A 25,305-nucleotide genomic window follows, 5' to 3' on the forward strand; every position below is an offset into this window, starting at 1 on the left:
CCCTCGGCTCAATGAGGGGTCCTTGAACGATCGGACACCACTTTGAAAACCATTGGTATATAGCAGGCTGCAATAACTCTTTATGACTTCGGCCCCCCCCCCCCCCAGCGCTGGGTCCCACTCCCACCACCAAACCACTGAAACCAAACTCGACATGAGGCCTGGCCTGAACTGGTGGGTGGGTGGATAAGTGAAGTCACATGGTCACTTTTCCTTTTCCAACACAAACACACCCACACACTCTCTCCTCCATGCGGCGGCCGCTCTTTTCACTCTTGTCTGTTTCACTCTCTCACACACACATTATTCACACGCAGTAGGTACTAGGCTCCGTCTGTGCGCTGTTTGGATACTACTGGGATAGCCATTTGGAAAAGGTAGCCTACTTTTTGGGGGTATACACGCAAGTTTGGGCGCTGCATCGTCTTCGCAATGTACCCGAACAGAGTTTAACGTTTTACTGTAGTACTGTACCCCCGGAGACTATCAAAAGAAAGCCATCTGGACGTGATAAACTCGGGCCGGGGACGGGAAGTGGACGGTTTGGTTGAGGTAAATAATTTCCCCACATAGCCTACGTTACGTATCAGCCTATTGTTTGTTTTGTGTGTTGTTGCTTACTTTTTTGTTCGTTTGTTTTTGCAGCTGATTAGTAGTTCTCAACAGTTTTAAAAGTTGCACACTGAGACTGAGTGAGTGGGATTTATATAACGCGTTTGGCGAATCATATCACGCCTCAGTAGTCAGTAGATAACGTTTGGATTTGAAAGTTCACAGCTGTATTTGATTTTTAAACTGTACTGGTACTAAAGGGCTATATGCACAGTGTATGTGTGTACACAAGACAGAGACCTAAAGCCACTTTCGCTTTTTAAATGTATGTAACCTGCATCTCTGACCTAAAGCCACTTTCGCTTTTGAAATGTATGTAACCTGCATCTCTGCCTAGAAAGACTATTTAATAGGCTACAGGTTGTGCGTCATGTAAGCAAAAAGAAGACGGGAAAAGTATTGTTGTGTGTAGGCGAATGATTGATTAAGGCCTAAATGTTGGCTGAAACAATCCCCTGTCCACCCAACTGCCCCCCCACCCCCACCCCAGGTAACGTCTCAATGCCAAAGGCGCTGTGCTGTTTTACATGTGTTACATGGAGGTTAACTGCTGCTGGTTTCGGTGCTTTGGTTTCAGTCTCCACTTTGCACTCTGGCATCCAGCTGGTTACAAGTGTGAGTCCAGATTGCATACATGTTTTTACTCCTATAGTCCTAATCTTTTGAGTTTTGATGACTGCACTGTGTGTGTGTGTGTGTGTGTGTGTGTAAGAAATACATGTGTGTGTATGTATGTGTGTGTGTGTGTGTGTGTGTGTGTGTGTGTGTGTGTGTGTGTGTGTGAAATACATGTTGTGCATTTGTGTAATATGCGTGGGTTCAAGTCATTCAACATTAGTACATTTATTTTGTCGCTCTGTAGACAAAATGCCCACACATAAACAGCCCCACTACACAAATTTCAGCAAATCATGTTATCCCCCTATCTCATTGTTACATCCATGTAATTACATGACTCATCATTGTGCATCATTGGCGACTCACTTGAGGGTGTTCATCAACACAGATGTTGCTTAGGCAACCTATTAAACGACAAAACTGAGCTTTAATAGAGACCTGTCTCCTTTACAGATTCCATAAAAACAGTGAGAGGTCACGTGGTCGACGACGATGAGTCTGGTGGAGGTGAGACAGACGGCGGGGTCCATGACCCTGTCCCTGTCCAGCAATGACTCCAAGGAGCGCTACTTTGACCGCATGGACGAGAGCGACCCCGAGTACCTCCGCGCCAGGAACATGTCCCCCGACCTGAGGCAGGACTTCAACATGATGGGACAGAAGAAGCGAGTGACCCAGATACTCCAGAGTCCGGTAAGTGTCCCCGGCTCCCACACGCTAGCTTTCAGTGTCTCGATGCAATGGACATTACTTTCACAGCTGGAGTGGGTCTATGTTGCAGCACCCAAACGAAAGCTCTCTCTCGGTTTATATATCCCAGAGTAATGTAGTAAGAGAGTGGTGACACGCTTTGATCTCGCCGCAAAGCGGGTGCCTATGGGCGATAGTTCCAAACATTGCTCCTATGGCTGGAACTATTCCATTGAGATAGAATGAGCACTTCCGCATGTCATTACTCTCTTTTATACTACTCTGATATATCCTATAAATATATATTTAATATAGTGGATAGAGAGAGAAAGAGAGATTTATAGCTGCCATAAACCATTAGATGCAGTGGTCAAACTTGTCCAGACTAATTAAAGCAGCCCAGGTGTTATCTATTTTCATCAACCACAGCCAAACTGACTGCTACTGTCTGGGGGGCGGGGAGCTAAATCTCCCTCCACATGTTTAACCACTGACTTGTTAGACTTCTCTTGTAAAGGGTAAATCTGCAATGTAAATAGCAATGAAGTTGCGTTTATAGCACATCCTTTGCCGTGTTAATATTTATTTCTGCACAAGACTAGTTCACTTCCACTTTGCATATGTACACACGGATGCTGGCTAAAGCGTATAGTATAAGGAGGATATAAGGGATCGAAAATAGAGTAATGCAGTTTGCTAAAAATGTGTTCCGAGGAGATGCAATACACACACACAAACACATACCCATGAAGTGCATGGAAATAAGATGAGCCCACGCTCGTCTGTGATTGCATAACGGACCTCAACAAGTGGAACCCGGCTCATCATCACCATGGGAACCGTGCTGAGATGAAGCGGAATGCTGGAGCTCAGCCACTGTGGCACACAGGAGAATAGTGCTGTTTCATTGGGAACGATACCATAAGATTCATTGGCCACTCTGCCAGCATAAATTGATAGCCAAGCTTAATAAAAAAAAGCCCTCCCTCCGCCCCCCCCCCCAAATCTTTTCACACGCACAAAGAGGTTTTTAATGGTCCCTTGTGATTTGTGTACACTTTTAATAAGGAAAAGCACACTGTGCTGTCTGTCAGATGCTGAAGAGTTAAAAGGAAATTGGGTCAAGGAAAGGTTAGGTTGTATACACATGATGAGCCAACATGGGTGTTCTCTTTCTCTTCCCCTCTCCTCTCTTCTCTTCTCTTCTCTTGTCCTCTCATCATCGCTTCTCCTGAGTGTTATTAATAGAAAAACTGAACGATTCAAAATGCTGGTCCATGGGACCAGATTGTGGGTGGTTGCAGTGTGTTCTTGCAGTGTAATCAAGGCCTTAATCGTTTACCCGCCAGGAACATAGGAATATTAACACGTAGAATCTTGTAGCCTGCCACAAACGGAAAAGCCGTTTTAACAGCGATGTATTCATTAATGCATGTTTTAATACGATCGTATCGAAATCTACCGTCCGTTAGCTTTGTTATGCTTCTGACACAATGGGCGCGGCCATTTTGAAAATGCGCGCGCATCCACTAACATTGCCGGCTCTGTTTTCAGACGGCTTTATCTCACAGAAGCGACATTGCAGAGGACGCTTTGTCCCAGACAAGCGTTTTCAACGGCCTGTAGCAGGCGCTGTGATACTCGCGGTCCACTTTTTCCACCACCGACCGAGAGAACGAGCACCAGCTTCGTCAACACACACGGAATGGTTTCATAGTAAAATGCGATACGGATATTTGGCTCTTCAAAGTAAGTGTCACGCGTGATTAAACCATGGCAATACGCAATCGAGGGATTAATTAATGGCGGCAGGCTAAGAGTTAATAGTCTAGAGACACCCGGTGACTAGTGAGTTCATCAACCACCCAGCGGAATAGAAAACCAGCAGTATTCTGCGTTCCCCTTTGACAGCAGTCAGTAGAAGAGACATCATCGTGGCATTTTTGGAATGAAGATCCAAGATCGACTGGTCTCTCTCGGATCAATAGATACAGTAATAATTGAACTATTTCAGAAAGGGACTATTGCGATAACAGTTGTTGTTGGAGAAATAGAATAAGACCTTGCATGTTTGAGTTTATGTCCCGATTTGTTCTGGTGATAATATAATGTAAATGAGGAGGTGACCCATTGGTGCAGTGTTGGTGCTAAGTCTGAGATTTTGACTTTTTTAAGGATCACTGCCGACCCATACTGCACTGATGCCCGCTGTTGTCAGCCAGCAGTCGGCCTGGTCTATTTCAGGCTTTACCTTTCTCAGAGTACTGCCTAGTTTTCTATTCCGACAGAACAGAAGAATAGCAGTACCTTGAGAAATATGCTAAGTAGTCTCTGCAAATGTTGTCGTCCATCAAGTCACTGTGTGGTGGAAGGGGATTGACAGGCAAAGTACCGATACGGATGTCCAGTGTGTTTCGAATGGAGGATGTTTCTTTTTCTTCTGTTCCTGTTCTCTTCAATCAATTCAATCCCTGTTCTAATTTATTTTCCAGGTGTTTAAAGATGAGCTGGAAGGCCTGATCCAGGATCAGGTGACCAAGGGCAACAGCCCCGCAGGCCTACAGGTTCTGCGGCAGATAGCTGACCTAATCATGGCGAGCACTTTGGGAGGAACTGGCCCCGTAACGTCCCCCATGAGTGAGTGGCACTCTGTGTGTGTGTGTGTGTGTGTGTGTGTGTGTGTGTGTGTGTGTGTGTGTGTGTGTGTGTGTGTGTGTGTGTGTGTGTGTGTGTGTGTGTGTGTGTGTGTGTGTGCGTGCGTGCGTGCGTGCGTGCGTGCGTGCGTGCGTGCGTGCGTGCGTGCGTGCGTGCGTGCGTGCGTGCGTGCGTGCGTGCGTGCGTGCGTGCGTGCGTGCGTGCGTGCGTGCGTGCGTGCGTGCGTGCGTGCGTGCGTGCGTGCGTGCGTGCGTGCGTGCGTGCGTGCGTGCGTGCGTGCGTGCGTGCGTGCGTGCGTGCGTGCGTGCGTGCGTGCGTGCGTGCGTGCGTGCGTGCGTGCGTGCGTGCGCCTGATTATCATTCCATGTATATGTCTTCTCTTTGTCTGGGTTCATTATGCAGCTTGAGTATCTTCATTGTCAAAAGCTGAATTGTCAGACTCTTGTGACTGAAATGATGGGGAAGGCAAACAAAAAAAACATGTTGACAGCATTCTTTATCCTGACTGTTTCTATTAAGTACCCCAACATGCCCAGCCCTGAATAATGAACTACAGCTGCTATGTCTGCAGTGGCCATTATTACGTTGTCCTCCATTGCTTGAACAGAGGTCACTGTGCACTTCAGCCTGGGGGCTACAAAATATCAGTTTTCAAAAAAGTTGGAATGTCAAAACTGTTAATGTTTGAGAAATGTAAACATGGCCGCCACGCCATATGGCTTTGAAGTAATTAACCCATTTTGAGCGGGAACCCCTTTTGGTGATTACATACATTATGTTATAATTTAGCTATTGAAAAATAGCAGATCTACAAGCTCATAGCGCGCCACCGAGTGGCGCGCTATGAACTTGTAGGTCTGCTATTTTTGAAAAATCGTTAAAATGTGCCTCAAATCTTTCAGAAAATTGTCATGATTTAGAAAACTTTTTTTTTTATTTCGACGCCAGGCCTGAATGGGTTAAGGCTGACCTGCTCCTTTGTAAAAGTTTTTAAAAAATCACTCTAAAAGTGGTCATAAAACACAGGACTCTGTTTGGTTGAATGCCCTTATACAGTATGCTCTCAAAATATCCGCCAGTGTCTTGTAAAAGGTTTTGAGGGCGGACGCTTTTACGATGTGATTTTTGTACGCAGGCTTTTTTTACGCAAACATTCTGAGCTAGATGTTGATTAAAGAAACATATAAGCATAACATAGATGAAAGAAGAAAGGAGATTTAAAGAAGGATATGTAAACGTACAACATATGTACCAGGTGTGAGCTTAAAGCTTTCCTCTACTACCCCAGATTTGAACCCGGTGTCCTGCACAGTGGTGTAATGGGGATTTGTTTTCGGTACACGCACGCACACTCGCGCACGTGCACTCGCGCCTACCTGTGCGCATGCACACAGAACAGCTGATAGCCTAAGCCTATATTGTTTATAGTGTATGACAGTTTTAGACACATACAACACAACTCAAAAGTAGACTTAGAATATAGACAAAATGTATCCTTCCTCCACGTAGTACTGCTTGTCAGGGTGTAAATTGCAGACTTGAAAAAAAACGAGTCCAAGGCACTCCGTCTTTGGTGAAAAATTAAATAATTTATTTTATGATGAGCAAGGCAAATAAATAACAGGACCTACACGTTTCGACCAAAAGGTCTTCGTCAGGGTCTATCTGTAGACTTTACTGCACTGCAGAGCGAAACTAAAAAGTTTGCTTTGGAATAGTATGGCTCCAGTAGGCTACTGCTTCTGCGGTGTTCTGCATGCAACAAGAATACCTCCTCCACCATCTAAGAATAGATTCATCCAAACTGTGCTGTGTTGCTTACCGTGTATGAGAACCGTTAAACCTGTTGTTAAACCTGTTGTTATGCAAAGTAGTTTGCCATTTGATTTGGGCACGGTACTTGACACCGCGTGAAAATAGGGGCCCACGGCACACCTCCAGTAGACGTAGAGCCACTGGGTACTTGGTGTGTCTTGGAACGTCTGGTGACCCGTAGCCTCGGAAACCCAGACGTTTTTATTTCCAGGGAGAAAAACAAAGTCTGGGTCCGAGTCCACTTCAATTTGGCATAGAGTAGTGCAAACGTCGATCACTCTCTGCTGATTTCTGATGGTCTGCACCTTTGTCAAATTGACGCACACAGGTACACACACACACACTCCTCTCTCTCTCTGTCGCTCTAATTAATTAGTCTCATGTCCAGCAGCTGCGCATAGTTTCTCCCGGCGGATCCTGCCGGGAGCTGCCTATGCCATAGAAAGCATAGGTGAGTTCCAGGCTAGGTGACCCGAGGCTAGGTGCGCGTCTTCTCTTCAATCTCGGGACGCGTTCTAGCGTGCACGCACGCATGTGCACCGTTCCGTACCTGCGTGTGCACGTCACATTTATTTGGGTACCACGCCGGAGTACTGCGTTCTACGAGCATGACACCAGTGGTCCAGCGCAAATGCTGACATTTTTACCATTGAGCTAATAGAGCCTGACTGCTTGCTCGGGATACATTGATTGAATCTTGACCATCATCAAAATCCGTGTCAGATATAACAAGTTATATTGTATCGGACAGAATTACATTTTATTCATTAAAAAAAAAGTTACAGCCGCTTTAACCCATTTTGGGCGGGAACCTCTTTTGGTGTTAGCATTATGTTATGCTTTAGCTATTGAAAAATAGCAGATCTACAAGCTCATAGCGCGCCACCGAGTGGCGCACTACGAGCTTGTAGGTCTGCTATTTTTGAAAAATCGGAGAACGACAGATAGAAACATAGCTTTTTCAGAAAACTGTCAGGATGTAGAAGACATTTTTTAGAATCTGATCTCAGGTCAAAAGCTAAATAAATATTATGTATCACATGATGGCACATGCCTTGTTGACACAACTCTCTTTTTGCTTTGTATGGTTTGATGCAGGCTTAGGGATGGTAACCCCAGTCAACGACCTGTATGGCTTTGAGTCTCCGTCCTTCACCAAAGGGGAGAAACACAACCGTTGCAAGCTGGCCAGCCTCTACAGACTCGTTGATCTCTTTACCTGGGCTCGGTTCACAAGTTCATATATAACAGTAAGTGCAAGTTTCAATGCAATGTATCTCCTAATATTTTATATTCAATATTTGTAACTGTGTTATCTTTTATGCATGTGTACTCACTGCTCAGGCATTTGTAAGTAAGAATGTCTCGTGCTGATATTGGTCAAAGTGAACTACTCTCTTCCAAAGCCAGAGAGCCGACCAAGACTTGAATGAATTGGTGAGGTGAAGAAAGGAAAATCAATCTGAAAGGGCAAGCAGTGGAGGCAGTACTATTGATGAGATGATTTAACCCATTTTGGCCTGACCTCAAAATTTAGAAAAATTCTTCTAAATCCTCCAGTTTTCTGAAATAAATATTTTCACGACTTTTCAAAAATAGCAGACCTACAAGCTCGTAGCGCGCCACTCGGTGGCGCGCTATGAGCTTGTAGATCTGCTATTTTTCAATAGCTAAAGTATAACATAATGCTTAGTTAAAACACCAAAAGGGGTTCCCGCCCAGAATTATTTAATGAGCCTATATTTCTTTGTTCTATTTTATGATGTAGTTATTCTACAATGTAATAACACTGAACAAGACATTTAGATTTGTCCACAGAAGATTCTCCTTGAAATGTTCTCATTTTTACAATCTACAACAAGGTTTCATAGCGGTTACACATCCTACATCTTCATGACACCAAGGGCTCCATTTTCGTCACCGCTAAACCCCTTATCCCTAAACTTCTTTGCCTTTTTTTTTTTTTTACTATTTTGAAAAACATTTTTGAATAGTTCAACTAGTCAATCTACATTGACATGTTGTGAGCTTGTAGACTGGCCATTTTAACTATTCAAAATTGCAAAATAGTAAAAAAAAAAAAAAGGCAACGAAGTTTAGGGACAAGGGGTTTAGGGGTGACGAAAATGGAGCCCCAAGTCTTGGTTCTCTGGTTTCTGGATTTTGAAAGGAGTTGTTAAAGTTACATAACTATTGATCGTCCTGTGTGTGTGTGTGTGTGTGTGTGTGTGTGTGTGTGTGTGTGTGTGTGTGTGTGTGTGTGTGTGCGTGTTTCTTTTATATACTTCCACCAAGCATTATTATGGAGAGTCACCAGGCATTCTGCAAAACCTGGTGGCTAAGCTTTAATCACATGCTGTTGCTAATTAAACATTTGAGTGTAAAATGTTGCTTTTTTATTTTATTTTCCCGTCAGATGCGGGTGAGCAAAGAGCAGGATCATGTTCTTATTAGTCCACAAGGTCTGTCTTTTGCTGAAGTTACAGCAGCAAATTTGGTGAGTACCGAGTACACTGTCAACATGTGTGCTGCATTTGTTTATAATAATGAATAATTCTGAATTATGCATATGGTAGCTGTTTTTTTGTAGGCACACTGTTAAATGTTGAGAGTTAATTTAACCAGAGTTACGAATGGATTCTTTAACCCATTCTGACCTGAGATCAGATTCTAAAAATGTCTTCTACATCCTGACAGTTTTCTGAAAAAGCTATGTTTCTATGTCGGTCGTTCTTCGATTTTTCAAAAATAGCAGACCTACAAGCTCGTAGCGCGCCACTCGGTGGCGCGCTATGAGCTTGTAGATCTGCTATTTTTCAATAGCTAAAGCATAACATAATGCTAACACCAAAAGGGGTTCCCGCCACAAAATGGGTTAACTCTGAGAAATGTTCTGTGCAGGAAGAATTAACATACACATACACATTGACGTCTATAGACGTAATTTAAAATCCAATGCTTAACTACCATTGATCTGTCTATAGATGTCAATCAGTGTTTTCAGTGCAGAGAGAGTAAGACAACCAGGTGCTCACAGGAGATGCGCAAGTCAGTACATTTTAAAATAGTAAAAGGATTAGACGGGATAAGACATCAGATAAAAGAAATGGGAGATCTGGGCATTCATAGTGGTTTGTTTTCAGTGTGTGTAAATCTAGAACTCTCGGTTAGAGGACAACCGGAAAAAACCTGATAAAAAATAAAACCAAGCCAGAAAAGTTATAGTATTATAGGATTTCACATTTTCTGTTCCTAGAGTGTTTTTTGGTGAAAACATAGCTTATTCAACTGCCTAAACACACCTTTCTTTTCCGATGAAAGTAGATACTCTCTTCTTTTTTCAGATATTTGGTATTTACATAGTCATAGAACAAAATATTCCGTGGGTCTTTCAAGATTAGTACGAATGCTCAAACAATGCTGGCAGTGGCTGAAGACGTAGACTGTTGTAGAGAAACTCTGGCGGTTAATACATTAATAGCTATAGTCATACAGATGTCCCTCTGTGCGTGCTAAATTAATTACTATTCTTTCTTTCTTTCTCCTTGTATTTACTCATTTTAACCCATTTAGGCCTGACGTCGAAATTAAAAAAACGTTCTCTCTGAAAGAATATATATTCAAAGATTTGTGCCGCATTTTTACGATCTTTCAAAAATAGCAGACCTACAAGTTCATAGCGCGCCACTCGGTGGCGCGCTATGAGCTTGTAGATCTGCTATTTTTCAATAGCTAAGGTATAACATAATGCTTAGTTAAAACACCAAAAGGGGTTTCCACCCAGAATGGGTTAAACTGTGAGCAGTGAGCACTGAACAGCAAAGGCATTGCAATAAACCCCATTTAGATATAGATACAATAAAGAAGTGCCACGTTTTGTCACACGATGAAATCAATTTGACTGGTAATTGTTTTGACCCCCCCATCACAACCCTTATATTGTATTGCTTTTTGTGTGGTTCCTCCTAGATCAAAGTGAACATGATTGGTGATGTAGTGGACCCGGGCACTACAGATCTGAGTATCGACCGTTTTGGCTTCAGTCCACATGCTGCCATTTACTCCATGCGGCCTGACGTGAGGTGTATCATACATATACATACCTCTGCTACAGCTGCTGTAAGTATATACTCCAAGATTGTACAGTATAATAAATGAGCATTATATGAGCTTAATCTTTCGTGGTTTAACCCATTTTGACCTGAGATCAGATTCTAGAAATCTAGAAATGACAGTTTTCTGAAAAAGCTATGTTTCTATGTCAGTGGTTCTTCGATTTTTCAAAAATAGCAGACCTACAAGCTCGTAGCGCGCCACTCGGTGGCGCGCTATGAGCTTGTAGATCTGCTATTTTTCAATAGCTAAAGCATAACCTTATGCTAACACCAAAAGGGGTTCCCGCCACAAAATGGGTTAAAAAGCAGGTGGCTTGCGCACATCAGTTCTTTGCTGGTGCTGGACAAAAGGTAGATACATACAGAGAAGGAGTAGTCCGCACACAGTCTTTGCTCCAACATTGTTTATTTTGTTAAAACACCATTAACACCTTGGAGGCGCAGGACGGAGATCACCGTCAAGTTCAAGTGCACGGTCATTTGCTCGAGACGGAGATTGATTAATCTCCGTCCAATTAGTGCTATGAAAACGGATCGCATCGCTCTACAGCCTAGGAGCGCTTGTTGCGCAATCGTCGGTGTTGCACAACAGTGACACGTCATCGAAAATGTTCCCTGCCTGTTTAGCTGACGACAACGAAAATCTTAAAACGTTCATAACTCGCGATCTAAATCATCCCGTCTAATTATGAAAAAAAGATCCTGTGTTTGACGGCCCTCCGCTGTCCAGTCGCTAGTCGCGATAGATTTATTCTTACCTCCCGTTGTTGTCGATCGACTCTAGAGTGGTGTGGCTATTGTTAGCTGCTACACACACATTCACAACAACATCCGGTCCGTCGGTAAAAGTGGTCCGGGCGCTATAAACGATGGGCACATTTTATTAATGGATTAAATAGGCCCGAGCCCTCAAGGTGTTAACTCAGGACACATCTTTCGTGGGACATAATAGGCTGCAGCTAAATGCATATTTGGCTTCGGGGGAAATGAGTTGAATAAATCCATCCCTCTGCATGCCTACTTATTTTGGATGCAGACACGTTTTAATGTGCATTACCAATCCCTTTGAGGTTCTCCAGTAAATTGCATGGCACATGATTTACATTGCACAGTAAAGTTTTATTTGATGCCCCCATGGCCAAAAATGTGCCTTCAGTTGTCGACACAAACAGTCACAGTTTGCTTTTTATCCCGTGTCAACAGGTGTCCTCCATGAAATGTGGCGTCCTGCCCATTTCCCAGGAGGCTTTGCTTCTAGGCGATGTCGCCTACTTTGGTTACCATGGCTGCCTGGATGATCAAGGGGAGAAGGTGGAGTTCCAGAAAGCCCTGGGCCCTACTGCCAAGGTAAACATCAAACCGCCGGCATGTTGACCACAACAACAAGTGATTGTTTGCTTAGTTGTTTGTGACTTTGTGACTGGTCTGAAATAACCTGACGTGCTGCTATACCTATTTGTGTGATATCAGATTGTTGTTTTTCCATCTTATGTTTGTTAACAAATGCTTTATTCAAATGTTAGTTTATGCAGTTTATGCAAACTCCAGCATCTAACCGCTTGTACGGAATTAGGAACTCTTAATGTGTATATTGATACATACATTTTTTTTCAAAAAAATGTAACAGAAATAAAACATAAATGTGAATGCAAGAAAACAAAAATACATAACAAAAACAGAGCCAATAAAATAAATCCAAAGAAAAACTGAAAAACAGCTTGACAAACTTCAAAAATACAGCATTTTTCAGACGATACATACATTTTAAACTGTATTGTTATTACTAGTGGTCCTAATGTGTTTTTTTTAAAAGCATGTCTTAATGTGTTTCGTAGGTTCTGGTCTTGCAAAATCATGGATTGCTTGCTCTGGGGGAAACCATTGAAGAGGCTTTCCATTATGTGTACCACTCACAACAGGCGTGTGAAATCCAGGTATTACATAAATCTATATTTGTCTCCTTGCACAGTTACTGACTGCTAATGGCATATTAGCGAATGCTTTGAACTGTTTTTCAGAGCAGTGTGACCACTTTAATAATAATAATAATCTTTATTGTCCCGAAGGATATTCATCTTCACAGGTCTGTTCAACACCAACAACAAAAACAACACATAGTACAGAACTATACAGTACTTTGGAACATTTGATCTGTGTGTTCTGATTTTAACAACACCACTATCATATTGATACTGATAATACTACTGTATATGTTTGTCTTTTTCATCTTTTCTTTTTTTGTTCAAAGGGACAATAATTGTTCCCTGATTTTTGGAATTGACTCAAATTTCCCTCTAACATTAGATTTTAACAACGCAAGATTTTCTTGCATTGCCCACACGAGAAGAAATGCTGGCAATGTGTTTAACATCTGTTTCAACAAAGTGAAATCAGACGTGTGATTGAGACCATTGTTCCCAACCAGTGCCAGGTGAAACCCTGTGGTGTCTGTAGACACACACTGGACAGTTACTGAAACACTGTTTGCGTGAGACAGGATTTTGGATGCCTTCATCTCCTTGACTTGATTTGATTTTTTTTCCATTGTTATCATGCATGTTTAACCCATTTAAGCCTGACCTCGAAATTTAAAAAAAATCTTCTAAATCCTCCAGTTTTCTGAAATAAATATTTTCACGATTTTTCAAAAATAGCAGATCTACAAGCTCATAGCGCGCCACCGAGTGGCGCGATATGAGCTTGAAGATCTGCTATTTTTCAATAGCTAAATTATAACATAATGTTTAAAACACCAAAAGGGGTTCCCTCCCAAAATGGGTTAAGATATTGTCATTACACCAAAATTTGACCAATGTTGACAAATCAGTGACACGTACAGGCAACTGACTCTTCGCTAAACCCCACCCCAAAAGCTTCCGTCACCTCATAGCTGTTATTTTGCATCATCATGGTTGTGTTGTTGAATGTAGAGGGCTTTCACTTCTAGTGATTTTTACTAGTTGACTAGTTGCCTCGTTTACTAGTCGACTAGTTGTTAACTAGGCCTACCTATTGTGTTTTTTTTGTAATAATAGTTGTACATTTAAAAACTGTACATTGGTGACTATAACTAATATAGCTGATCTTGAGTCCTACAAAAATGGGGGAAAAAAAAAAAAAAAAAAGTTTAATTAATTTCTTTATTTTTTATCAACTAGTCAACTAGTACCAACAAGGTCGACTAGTGGATTTACTAGTCGACTAGTTGAATAGTCGACTAGTTGCTTAAAGCCCTAAAAAACTCCACTGGCCATACTGGAAGGAGTCACTATAGAAGGAAGTAGTTGCGACTTCTAATTTGCGAGAGCATTTTAAAGTGAAGACGTGTGCCAAACCTGCATTGTTGAAACCTCCTGATTGATATTTAACATCACTCATGCTAAGCTTGCCATCATTGACTATTTTGGCTGGCAACTCCAAAAACCATAAAATAATAAACAGTATATCTTTGAAATAATGTATTAATTTAATTAATGTCCTGTGTAGGTGAGCGCTCTGAGGTGTTCTGGCGGAGTGGACAACCTTGTGGTCTTGGACAGGAACAAATTTAAGCCCCTGACCCAGGGCGTGGCCGCCGCGGGGGTGGTGATTGACGGCGAGGTCAGATGGAAAGTGGGCGAGGCGAAGTTCGAGTCCCTCATGAGGATGCTCGACAACCTGGTGAGTGAACCATGTGACCCCCTGCCCCTTATTACCCATGATGCTTTGGGTTTCCTCTCCCGGTGCACTTCCTGGGGAAGTGTCTGATTACAAGACTCTGACGGACGGAACGCACAATGAAAGTAGACATTGTACAGTATTTCAACCATGCAATTATTCATATAATTGGAGGTTCTTGTTTTACAACAGATTCTGTCTTATGTGAAGTGATTTCGCTCAATACTGTGTCAAATTGACTTGAAGGGCCTTTTTGGTCTCCTGACAAAGGTAGTGATTTATTCATTGTTAACCTGTGGATGATAGCGTGGTGTTTGCATTCACTGTCATCCGGCGATATATTATTTGGTGTGATTGTCAGTTTGACCACCTCTGTTATCATACCGCTAAATAACGTCTGTCTGACAAATTCCCTCTGTACATAAGAAGATGTCAGACCGGGTGTATCTCTGATGTTTTGTCATGTCTTTGAGTGGGTCACGATTCGAATCACTATGGCTTCACAACTGGGTTCGAGGAGGCTGCAGCTGTGTTCGCTTGTTCAGCTCTCTGTGATCATAGTGAAACCCACCCCCGCTGTCATGGCTTCCAGATGGGAAGGCATGCTGTGGGGAGTTAAGAGGACACAGACCACACAGCCACACGGAGACCATGGAGTGGACTTAACAGACAGACAGTAAAATCCACAGTATTAATTCAACTCTGAGAGTGACGGTTACATTTGTACACTCTCGGTCAAAGAAATGGATAAATGAACACTGAGGATTTTTACTGTGCACCGTGGATTGCCTTCAGTGAGAGTCTGCTTGAATCTTTCTTTCTTTGATGTTTCCTCAACAACAGGCTCCCTCAGTCCCTCATGGTTAAATTATACCGACTGATAAGTCCTTATCTTCTCCTTTTGCAACTGGACAAAGTGGACATGTCTCTAATAAGTGTCCCTGTGAACCCTGCGAAAGGTTTTGAACTTTCAGAGACATGGGCTCAGAGCACCTTGGGTGGTCTGTGTTGAAGACCTATCAGTGATGTAAATAGGTTTTCAATGTAATGAGTCCAGGGATGGTCCCAGGGACATTTTACGAGTCCCACTTCAACGACATTAGGAGTCATATTTTGCATATTTTTACAAATTGCAGCATTTAACTCCCATCTCATTTTATATGGTTATAATGTGGTTATATTCATGTAGAAAACAGAAGAAGAAATTATTATTATAACTAAAGCTAGCAAAATAAACTAGAATAATAAACAGTACAGTAGTACAGCAGTGCATCCCGTGGATGCAGAGGTTGTTGTTTTATTGCATCCCTTAACTATAAACTGCGTTTTGGGATGCAAAATGTACCCTATTTTAATCTCTGACCTATAACATATTATGTAAAACTGCAACTGTTTTCTGCCTCTTACAAAAGGATAATCTTTTAACACCAGGTACAATGTATCCCGTCTGTCACTTTTAGGGTTACAGAACAGGCTACACTCACAGGAACCCCATTGTGCGGGAAAAACCTCGGTCTAAGAACGACGTGGAGATCCCTGCCACGGTGTCTGCAGTACCAGTGGAAGAAGACGAGGAGCTCGGCCTGCGTAGTCCATTTAAACAGAAACAACAGACCCGGACCCGTTGGCTTAACTCGCCCAACAGCTACCTGAAGGTGGATGTGCCGGAACGCTCACACAGTGGAGAGTGCAGCCCTAGGACCAAGACTATGGTGAGGAAATGCTGGAGGATTCTATAGGTGGAATTGCAGACAAATACTTCGACTCTGAGGCTTCGTACACACATATCAGACGAACATGCTCTGTGCTGTCCGTGTTTCATGGCCGCCTCAATGCTTTTCCAATGGAAGTCATGTGGTTTGACCAAACAGTTGTGTGTGATGGGGGGAGGGGGGGCAATCAAACACAAGTGTTTGGACAAACCACGTGACTTCCATTGGAAAAGCATTGGGGCGGCCATGAAACACAGGCAGAGCACAGCACAGTTGTTCTTTATGTGTGTACGAAGCCTGAGCTTGGGCTTCACAAAAGTATTTGTCAGTAGCAAAAGCTGCAATTTCTCTGTATCAGCCTGCCCTCTTGTGGAAACTATAATAAATGCATCTTGTAGACACTGCATTGGTCAAACCCCTCATTATTATTTTTCATTTTCTTCTTTTTTTTTAGTGGATGAAATCTTCAGAGCCAGGCAGCGGTATCGGCACCCCAATAAGAATCGAGGACGCAAATCAATTTGTCCCACTTAACACAAATCCCACAGACGTTATGGATAAGAGGAACAGGGTGAGTTGGAATCATGTGTTTTCATACCATAAAAATACACAAAGCCCGCCACATGTTACAAATGCACCAATAGTTTTTTTGTTCTTCTTCTTTTTGCGTATTATGCAATACTTGTTTCAGCTCTGTGAAACATGCTTTTTATATCCCCAAGTTTAACCCATTTTGACCTGAGATCAGATTCTAAAAATGTCTTCTACATCCTGACAGTTTTCTGAAAAAGCTATGTTTCTATGTCAGTTCGATTTTTCAAAAATAGCAGACCTACAAGCTCGTAGTGCGCCACTCGGTGGCGCGCTATGAGCTTGTAGATCTGCTATTTTTCAATAGCTAAAGCATAACATAATGCTATAAACACCAAACACCAAAAGGGGTTCCCGCCCAAAATGGGTTAAGCCTCATGTTGACAAGCTCAACACATATTGGGCTAACACAGACAGAACATTTTGTTCTGGTATTATGTGGAGGAATTGCTGTTGGACTTCTTTCCCAACGAAATATATTGATCACGATCTAAAGCGCACCCCTCTAGCATGGCAACAGGCTTCAGCTCAGAACAGATTCAGTCAAGCGTGAAACTCTGAACTGACCTAATGCCATCCAGTTTCAGCGTCCTTCTCTAAGAGAGGAAAGTTGGTACAGTAGGTAGTACTTTGTGTTAGTCTCATTGTGTTATAGTAATATGTACTTGGTATGCTCTTTTTTCACTATACACCAAAGGTCTTAGCCGGAAATAGCTTATCTACAAGCTCACAATGCGTTGTTGTGAGCATGTAGATCGACTATTTTCAACAAATGTTCCCCTCATAATATATATATATATATATATATATATTCACAACTTTGCACATGAACAGAGACCATTTTACTGTTAATGGCTTTATTTCTTCATAGTTATAAAATCATTACTAAATAAGTAACCCTAACCTTGATTTGATTTGAACGTATAATATAACGTATAATAAATCAATATTTCTCCCGGAGACAATTTTCAGCTCGATTTTAAATCAATCTGCGATTTGAAATGCATTAAACAACAATAATGTAACTTTGACAAACAATAATTGCTCAGCGATATTTAGTGTGTTGGATTATTGCTCTCGTCTCGTCGTCTCGTCTCTGTAAATTGATTTTCCATACCGTGCTGAAATTAATGGAAACAGCGGCGCCCCCTGAAAATCCAAACAAACTCCTGTATACTTTGGAAAATGATTGGCAGTATACAGTAAATTATACTGTGAAATGTTGTCAGCGGGCCAAACATGCAAGACCACCTATATGAAAGAAAAACCATCTTGAATGCTTTCCTGTAGATAAGAGATTATAACCGATGTGACCAGATGACCTCCGGGCCTAAGTCTCAGTTACTGGCAGGCATCGTTGTGGACACCATTCCAGGACCAGTGAGTACATCTACCATCTCAAAATAGCATTGTGAGAGGGAGGATGACTGATTTAAGCAGTCACACCTGGCCTGAGTCAAACTAGAACTGGACTCAGAGCTGGGTGTGGCTGCGCACCTGTTGTGCATGGACTTGATCAAGTCTAGTTTGACTCAGGCCAGGTGTGACTGCTTAAATCAGTCATCCTCCCTCTCACAAGCATATAATTACTGATGTCTATAATATGAATATAAATTGGGCCATTTCCTACTTCGGCTCATAGTGGAATAGTGTCCTTGGTTCTGTGTGAGTGTGACCACAGTTCTTCAGGTCAGCCCAATATATAAATATGTTTATAATGTCTTTTCTTCTTATCAGGCTTTCATCATTGAGGATGAAGAGCATACGCGATCTCTTCCCCCAAATCCGTTCAGTGGGCTTACGGAGAAGGCGCTGGAGGAATACAAGAACAATATAGAACGAAGACAGCAAGGCCTTGAAGGTAATTCTTTCTCCTTTTAGACGCATTACAACTATACTTCCATATCATGGGATGCTGTCATAAAGTCCCACTTTGGACCATTTATCTTGAAAAGTCTGAAAACCCTACTTAATCGTAATCCTACTTGGGCTTTCAAGAGCTCAGACGTGGCATCGGCCTGTGTAGATTGTGAGAGTAGCACAGTTGTCAAGCTAATCCTAGAGGTCAGCAGAGGTCAAAGACGAAATTGAGATGTATGGATGCAACTGTTTTCTAAGGCTCATGGAGATCTGTGACATACAGCACCAGGCCAGCAGAGGAACGTTGTGCATGCCTAGAGAACACTTAACGGGAATTTAGAGCCCTAGATGCAGAATTCCACTAGTTCCCTGTGTACCTTATAAAGCCCCGTACTACCAGTGTCTTCCAGCTGTTTAACATTAACATATTTGACAAATATGCAAATGAGTACTAAATCTTAAACTCATCCTGAGACGGTATTTGGCTAAAAGTAACGAACCATTATCCCTGCTGACACGGCCACTTTACTCGAATAAAACTATTCCTTCATGTTCCATCTGCCATTCCACCATTCGGAAAACTCGCCAGTGAGTGCCCTCTGGTGACATGCTAGACTGAATCCAACTGGCACTTCCAGAGCCAAATGCTCAAATTAAAAGGTCTAAGGGTCCCTGCCTCAAAAAAACAATACACACCAGCCCATGACTGGATGGGAAATATTCAGTATTCAGTTATAAGGGGGCGGCGGTGGCTCAGGGGTAGAGTGGCTGGATGGTAACTGCAAGGTTGCCAGTTCGAACCCGGGCTCCCCCAGAGTTGGTGTCGAAGTGTCCTTGAGCAAGACACTGAACACCTAATTGCTCCTGATGTGCTGGTTGGTGCCTTGCATGTTTTCCGCCGCCATCGGTGTGTGAATGGGTGAATTGATGCACAATCTATGTAAAGCGCCTTGGATAAAGGCGCTATATAAATGCACCATTTACCATTTTGTACCATTCAGTTATCATCTGTCTGTGTGCGGCAGCCACTCTCTCCTTGACGCTACAGTGCCGGCAATGCTGCCGAACATTTAACCGCCCAACGTGTGTAAGCACCTCCCACAAGGGACCCACTTAGGTCATCTCACCCCAGAACGCCAGCGTTGTACTGATGACCGTGAGGGCAGAGAGAAAGAATCGGGGACATTGCAAGAGATTAGTCAGCTAACTAAATGACAAAGTGATGTGATTTATTGCCTTCTCTATTGCAGTTGATGATAGCAATGACGTGATCGAAATTGTAAATTTCATTAGAGCCTAAGGACTCAAAGATCTGCAATTTGAAGTAACGGATAATGGACATGGCCTGCCTCGGCACACTAAAGTCAAATATCACTGAGAGAGACATTAACGTAACCTTGCATTTTAGTGGATATAACAGAACACTTACATTTGTTAACATGCAGGGTCACTACAATGTTGTTACAGATATCACTTGACTTTTGCCAAGCTGGGTAGTTTACAATGCCACTTACTGGTGAATGTGTATGTCTCTTCAGCTCTTTAGTAAGTAGGTCGGGATACCAGTGGCGGAAGGTTCCTATAACGGCAGTGGGTGCCCCCCGCCCCGCCCCCCAGCAACCCCCCCCCCTCACTTTATTTACACTTTGCTAATAAATACAGTGGTGCGCGCTTTCAGTTCACAACGATTAACGAACACATTAAATTGTTTCAGCATCTTGTTTCAACATTTCAGCATGATCAATGATCAACAGTAAAGAATTAAATTGTTTCAGCCATAAGCGGCGGGTGGATTTTACCTTTAGCTAGGTGGGACGACGACGACGACACAGATTTATTTATTTATTTCCCCCAGATGGTCTAACAATGTCATGATTTGACCAATTTATTACCAATCTCGTACACCATTGCTCACGAAAGCAAGATCCTTGACCCAATTACAGCCACTGCATCTTACCTTTTAATTAAAGTAAAAGTAGTCTGAGGAAAAGGAACAGTTCTGTTCCCCGGACATTGTTTTGGGATATTTAGGCTGAGATGGCTCTGTTTGTCAAGTCTCAAGTCAGTGTGGAGATTACCCGGCGGCCGGCGGTGTTGCTGCCCCTCCCCTCCCTCCCGGCTCATGGCTCTATATCAGTGGTAACCAACCTTTTCAAGCCCAAGAGCCCATTTTATTCCCAATTGTAAGCCATGATCTACCACTAAAATAGGCGATGTTTAAAAAAACACTTTTTGACAGGCTCAATGCATGTGCACACAAACACTATAGTTTAAATAAGAATAAATACTGATAATCAATGCCAAAATATTAAGACAAATGTATTTTTCCATAGTCAGACTGCTTGCCTGTGTAGGTATAGTAGTGAGTGAGAGGCTGTTTAGCTCTGTGGGTTTTTAGTTGTGCATCACAAGTTCACAGCGGATAGCGGTCAAACAAGAGAACAAACAAACTCTGCAGTTGATGACTCGATACACATGTCTGGGGCCATCACTGCAAGCTATTCAAAATCCACATTCTGTGTATTGGTAGTGATGGCTAGCTGCCTGTCAGTCTGACACCCGCTCACTCCGGGATCTACTTGAATGGCTCGTGCGAGCTACTGGTAGCTCCCGAACCCCTGGTTGGTTACCCCTGCTCTATATAGACGGGCCGACGGTACACAGACAGCAGCCTCTCCACTGACCGTGTTAGTGTTGCGTTGCTGCAGGAGACGGAGTGTGAATGAACCACTGGAACAAAGCCACCGTATTAGCATTTGAATACCTGTTCTGTGAACACTGTAAAGGTGTGTGCCTACGTGACAAAATGACCAGGGGGAGGGGATCTTCAGCCTTCAGTCAGTGGGTGCTTTTTGGCTTATTATTTTGTCAGTGGGTGCTTGTGCCCTCAAGCACTCCCAAAGTTGACGCCGTTGCGGGATACCAATTTTATCCACTCAGGAAAGAGAACTCGTACAGGTTCTCTGTCACTTGGATGAAATTGGCAGCGCACTTGAAAATGTGTTCTCTGATTACTAAAGCGCTGGATTGACAGGGAGACCCCTGTTACTGAACAAACACTATACACTACAGCAATGATTACTATTTAAAAAATAAATACACTTTTTGTTTTAACCTAAAACAAATGTAATTTAAACTTTCTAACAACATAATGTTTGAGTACATTTGTAGACCATCAGGCTTCTGATTATATTCACATTATCACTCTCAACCTAAAGCGCACATGTGCATTGTAGGTTGGACACCTGTACACTCCTAACATTGTATGTATAGTAATCCAAATTGAATAGTATATACGCATTCACATACATTTTAGTCCTGTACTTGAAATCACTCAGTAGCCTAATAATGCTAAACCATGCTTATGTTTTGTGTAATGTGACAAAATACTGTGACATCATTTGTATTTCTTATGTGTTGAGAGCATACACAAATTAGTTTGACACCCCCTGGACTAGATGCTAGTTTTACTGAGGTTGCATGCAAGCCAAGGTCACTGCTGTATTGTAGAGATGATCTTCATATTAGGCTATGTACTGCAGAAAGAGCTTAGTTATCTCCTCAAGCTCTCTCTCTCTCTCTCTGTGTGTGTGTGTGTGTGTGTGTGTGTGTGTGTGTGTGTGTGTGTGTGTGTGTGTGTGTGTGTGTGTGTGTGTGTGTGTGTGTGTGTGTGTGTGTGTGTGTGTGTGTGTGTGTGTGTGTGTGTGTGTGTGTGTGTGTGTGTGTGTGTGTGTGTGTGTGTGCAAATATGACACCTAGTGGTGCTAATTAGACATGCATAGTTCATTGTTATTGGTACTTATTCTCTTAAATTATTTGATAGTGATACTTAGTGTATATACCTGCGTTTCCTCCTTATAAGGCACTACTCAAGTAGCGCAAAATTCAAATTCACAATGCTCAGCATAATGTCCTCATTCCACACATGAATTTGACAGAGGACGACTGAATGCTAAATTAAATCCTCTTGCAGATGCAGATGATGCCACTGACGCAGATGAGATGACCACGTTTGATGGCTCCACTATTTCACTCTCCCTCTCCCCAATAATGAGTCCAGCTAAAGGTAATTCGTTTGCCATTACCTATTTTGTATTTAGAATGATTTGAAAATAATATATTAATTAATAAACATATATTATAATATATTCTTATTATATTCTGTGTGATTGCAGTTCCTACATTGTGAAATCCAGCGTGTTCATTTAACTCAAATTGGACCCGTACGAGTACATGTTAGACCCAGTTAATTAACACACTGAATGTACCCCACCCCCATGTTAACTGAGTGTGTTTCATCTGTTGACAGACCTAATACTCAATGGGAAAGACCACTTGGCAGAGACCGACGAGGATCTAAGCATTGATCTATCCAAGCTGAGCGTGAGCACTACAGAAACGGTTGAAATCTCCATAACAACCACAGAGAAGCCGGGGGATGCTCAGACCCCAGAAAGCCAAACCAAGTCCCCCAAGAAGAAGAAGAAGAAGTTCCGTACTCCATCATTCCTGAAAATGAACAAGAAGAAAGAGAAGGAAAAAGAGAAATTGGAAGCCTAAACTGAAAACAGTGACCTTTGATTGGAAACATACAAATTGCCTCCCTCCCTCCTGGGTATACTCAATAGATTCCCAGCTTTTTGAGGGGAAGTTAAATAACTGACTGAAATGACTGAATATAGTTTTTTGTTTTCTTTTAGAGAAAAGAGAATAGCTTTGTTTTTTCTCCATTATTGGACTCTGTCATTTTGGGAGAAAATACTTGCTTCGGGGGAAATGTCTTATAACATATAAGATATGCAGATCAGCAGACATAAAATAGATGTCTGCCCTCAGAGGATTTTTTTTTATGTGAGGGCACACGATATGAAATGAATGGTGAACATACTGTAAAACAGGCATATCAATAGTATTTGCTACGCGTCTACTAAGTATAGTCTACTCTATACTTGGTAAACGAATACTTGGTGAACTGAGGTTGGCTCTGTACTTGGTCTTGTCTTTAATTCCTCTTCACCAAATCTTTTCTGCGAATGTTCCCCACCAGAATAATAGCTTTAAAGTTTTGATGAAATGGGTGCCATTGCCATAGGACACTGCAAAAGGTTTGAACCTTATCAGTGTTTCAGTTTATTGAGTGTTTTGTACATGTGTTTAGACTAGTATCCAAGTTCTTTGAATGTATATTGAACAGCCAGAAAAAGCTGTCATTTTAAGAACGTGAGAATTGTTTTATGGTAGACATGTTGACGTTATCTGAAGTCAAGCCTTAGGAATTATGATTTTTCGAGTCATAGTAATACAATAATATTGAAACTATCTTTTGAGTATCTGTGAGTTTAAATGACACAATGTAGTGTTTCATAGTTAAGTCAAGGATTTTGATTGTGCTACAGGTAATATCAGAAATAGTTTGATATTAGGCATGTCAATAATGCTAGTAATGCCCATTTCCCACTACCTGCTGTTGTGATATAGAAATAACTGTGACTAAATATTAATTTAGAGTTAGACTTCATCATAAGAAAATATCAACATTTTACAGTTGAAAATTGTACAACAAACAGTTGTACAATGAAGAATACGTTTGCCATAACTAGGAAGGAAACAAGCAAAGTAGTGGCCTCTGGAACATTGTATATGTTGATGGAAAAAGAAAAAAAGTTGTGAGTTAAATAATATTGAAAGCCATATGTTAAGCATATGACAATGAAAAGTATCATCGCTGAACTGTGCAAGTTGAATGTTGAGATTGAGATTTTAACTGATCTAAAAATAGCAAAGGGATTACAATATTATTTGGAAAGCAATTGTTTGGGGACACAGTTTCAGATTAAGTATTTTTAGAGGATCATAGCTGTACTGTCTGTTCTATGTTAACATCCCAGTCAACAATGTGAATAATTTGCTTTGACCCAAAGGGAGAGAATTCTTTGCCTTTTGTATATAGTATGTTTTTGTGAAGTTGTTTGTAACGCTATACCAAAATGAAGGTCATTATGTGTTTTTTATGTGAAAAATAATAACATTTTTTCCATGTTCCTGACCTGCTTTTATCGACTCTTGCTTTTTGTATTGCCTTGCCTAGGCATTCATTCGTGTAGCATATGGTGCTTTGCCTTATATCCGTCTTGCCAAATGTCATTCCTATGAAATCACATTCCATCTGTGGTAATAAACACTGACATGTGTTTTGAATTGCTTTTTATCCGGATATTGTTCTTTTTTGTAATTTCCTGCAAGTTTCAAAAACAAGTAAAATGTATATGGGTGGACATTTAACAGGGAAATCAAGGAAGGCTACAGTGGGTTAAAAGGTGGAAGGACAATATAAATGTCACACAAAAACAGTGTACATTGAGAACATTCCACCTGCTATACTATAGTAGTACTAGCCAATTTGGTTGGATAAAATCCAGCTAACATTTGATCAGTGACCCTAATGGCCTGTCATTAGAGAAGAAAGAACATCCATGGTATGAATTAAAACTTTCCACATGGCTAATAACAGCCTGGAGAGACTAAATAGCAGTGGCCTTGTAAAACAATGCATGATAATTGTCTGTGACGCTGTATAATCAGTCTTCTGCCATCACATGAATGGGTGTTGTCATGGTAATCCACAGAGGGGCCTATGGAGACAAAGAGGGTATTTGGTGTCTCCAACAGGTGTTCATGTCATGTTAAGGGAGTGAGAGATCCATACCTTCCCAGACCGCAGGCCCCATCCCCCTTCCTATGAGGTGACATAAGATGATATAGCACTGACGAAGGTCCTAGGACCGAAACGTTTGCTTTTTAATTGCACTTTGAGCATGAGCACTTCATGAGCATGTTAAAATAAAGAAAAAAGATTTTTCTAAGTCTCAGTTCAAGGAGTTTTACTTCTATTTTCTATACGGTCAGCGAGTCTTTTCCTGTCAAAGTGACATAAGATGGAGAATGAAAAGCCAGAGACAAAAATGCATATCACAGGTGAT

General features: G+C 41.9%; 1 protein-coding gene across 1 annotated transcript; it reads left to right on the forward strand.

Moving 5' to 3' along the window:
- The first annotated feature begins 372 nt into the window (after positions 1 to 372).
- On the forward strand, positions 373 to 24,523 carry add3b (adducin 3 (gamma) b). Its single transcript, XM_079512956.1, has 15 exons — positions 373 to 552; positions 1,684 to 1,923; positions 4,413 to 4,557; positions 7,489 to 7,640; positions 8,807 to 8,887; positions 10,360 to 10,509; positions 11,709 to 11,852; positions 12,341 to 12,439; positions 13,992 to 14,165; positions 15,623 to 15,874; positions 16,329 to 16,445; positions 17,756 to 17,845; positions 18,203 to 18,326; positions 22,299 to 22,391; positions 22,635 to 24,523. Exons 2-15 carry the CDS (start codon positions 1,723 to 1,725, stop codon positions 22,883 to 22,885), a joined length of 2,073 nt encoding a protein of 690 aa, XP_079369082.1. The 5' UTR covers positions 373 to 552; positions 1,684 to 1,722; the 3' UTR covers positions 22,886 to 24,523.
- The last annotated feature ends 782 nt before the right edge of the window (positions 24,524 to 25,305 follow it).

Source organism: Electrona antarctica (assembly GCF_951216825.1).
Source record: "Electrona antarctica genome assembly, chromosome: 10".
NCBI classification, from domain to species: Eukaryota; Metazoa; Chordata; class Actinopteri; order Myctophiformes; family Myctophidae; genus Electrona; species Electrona antarctica.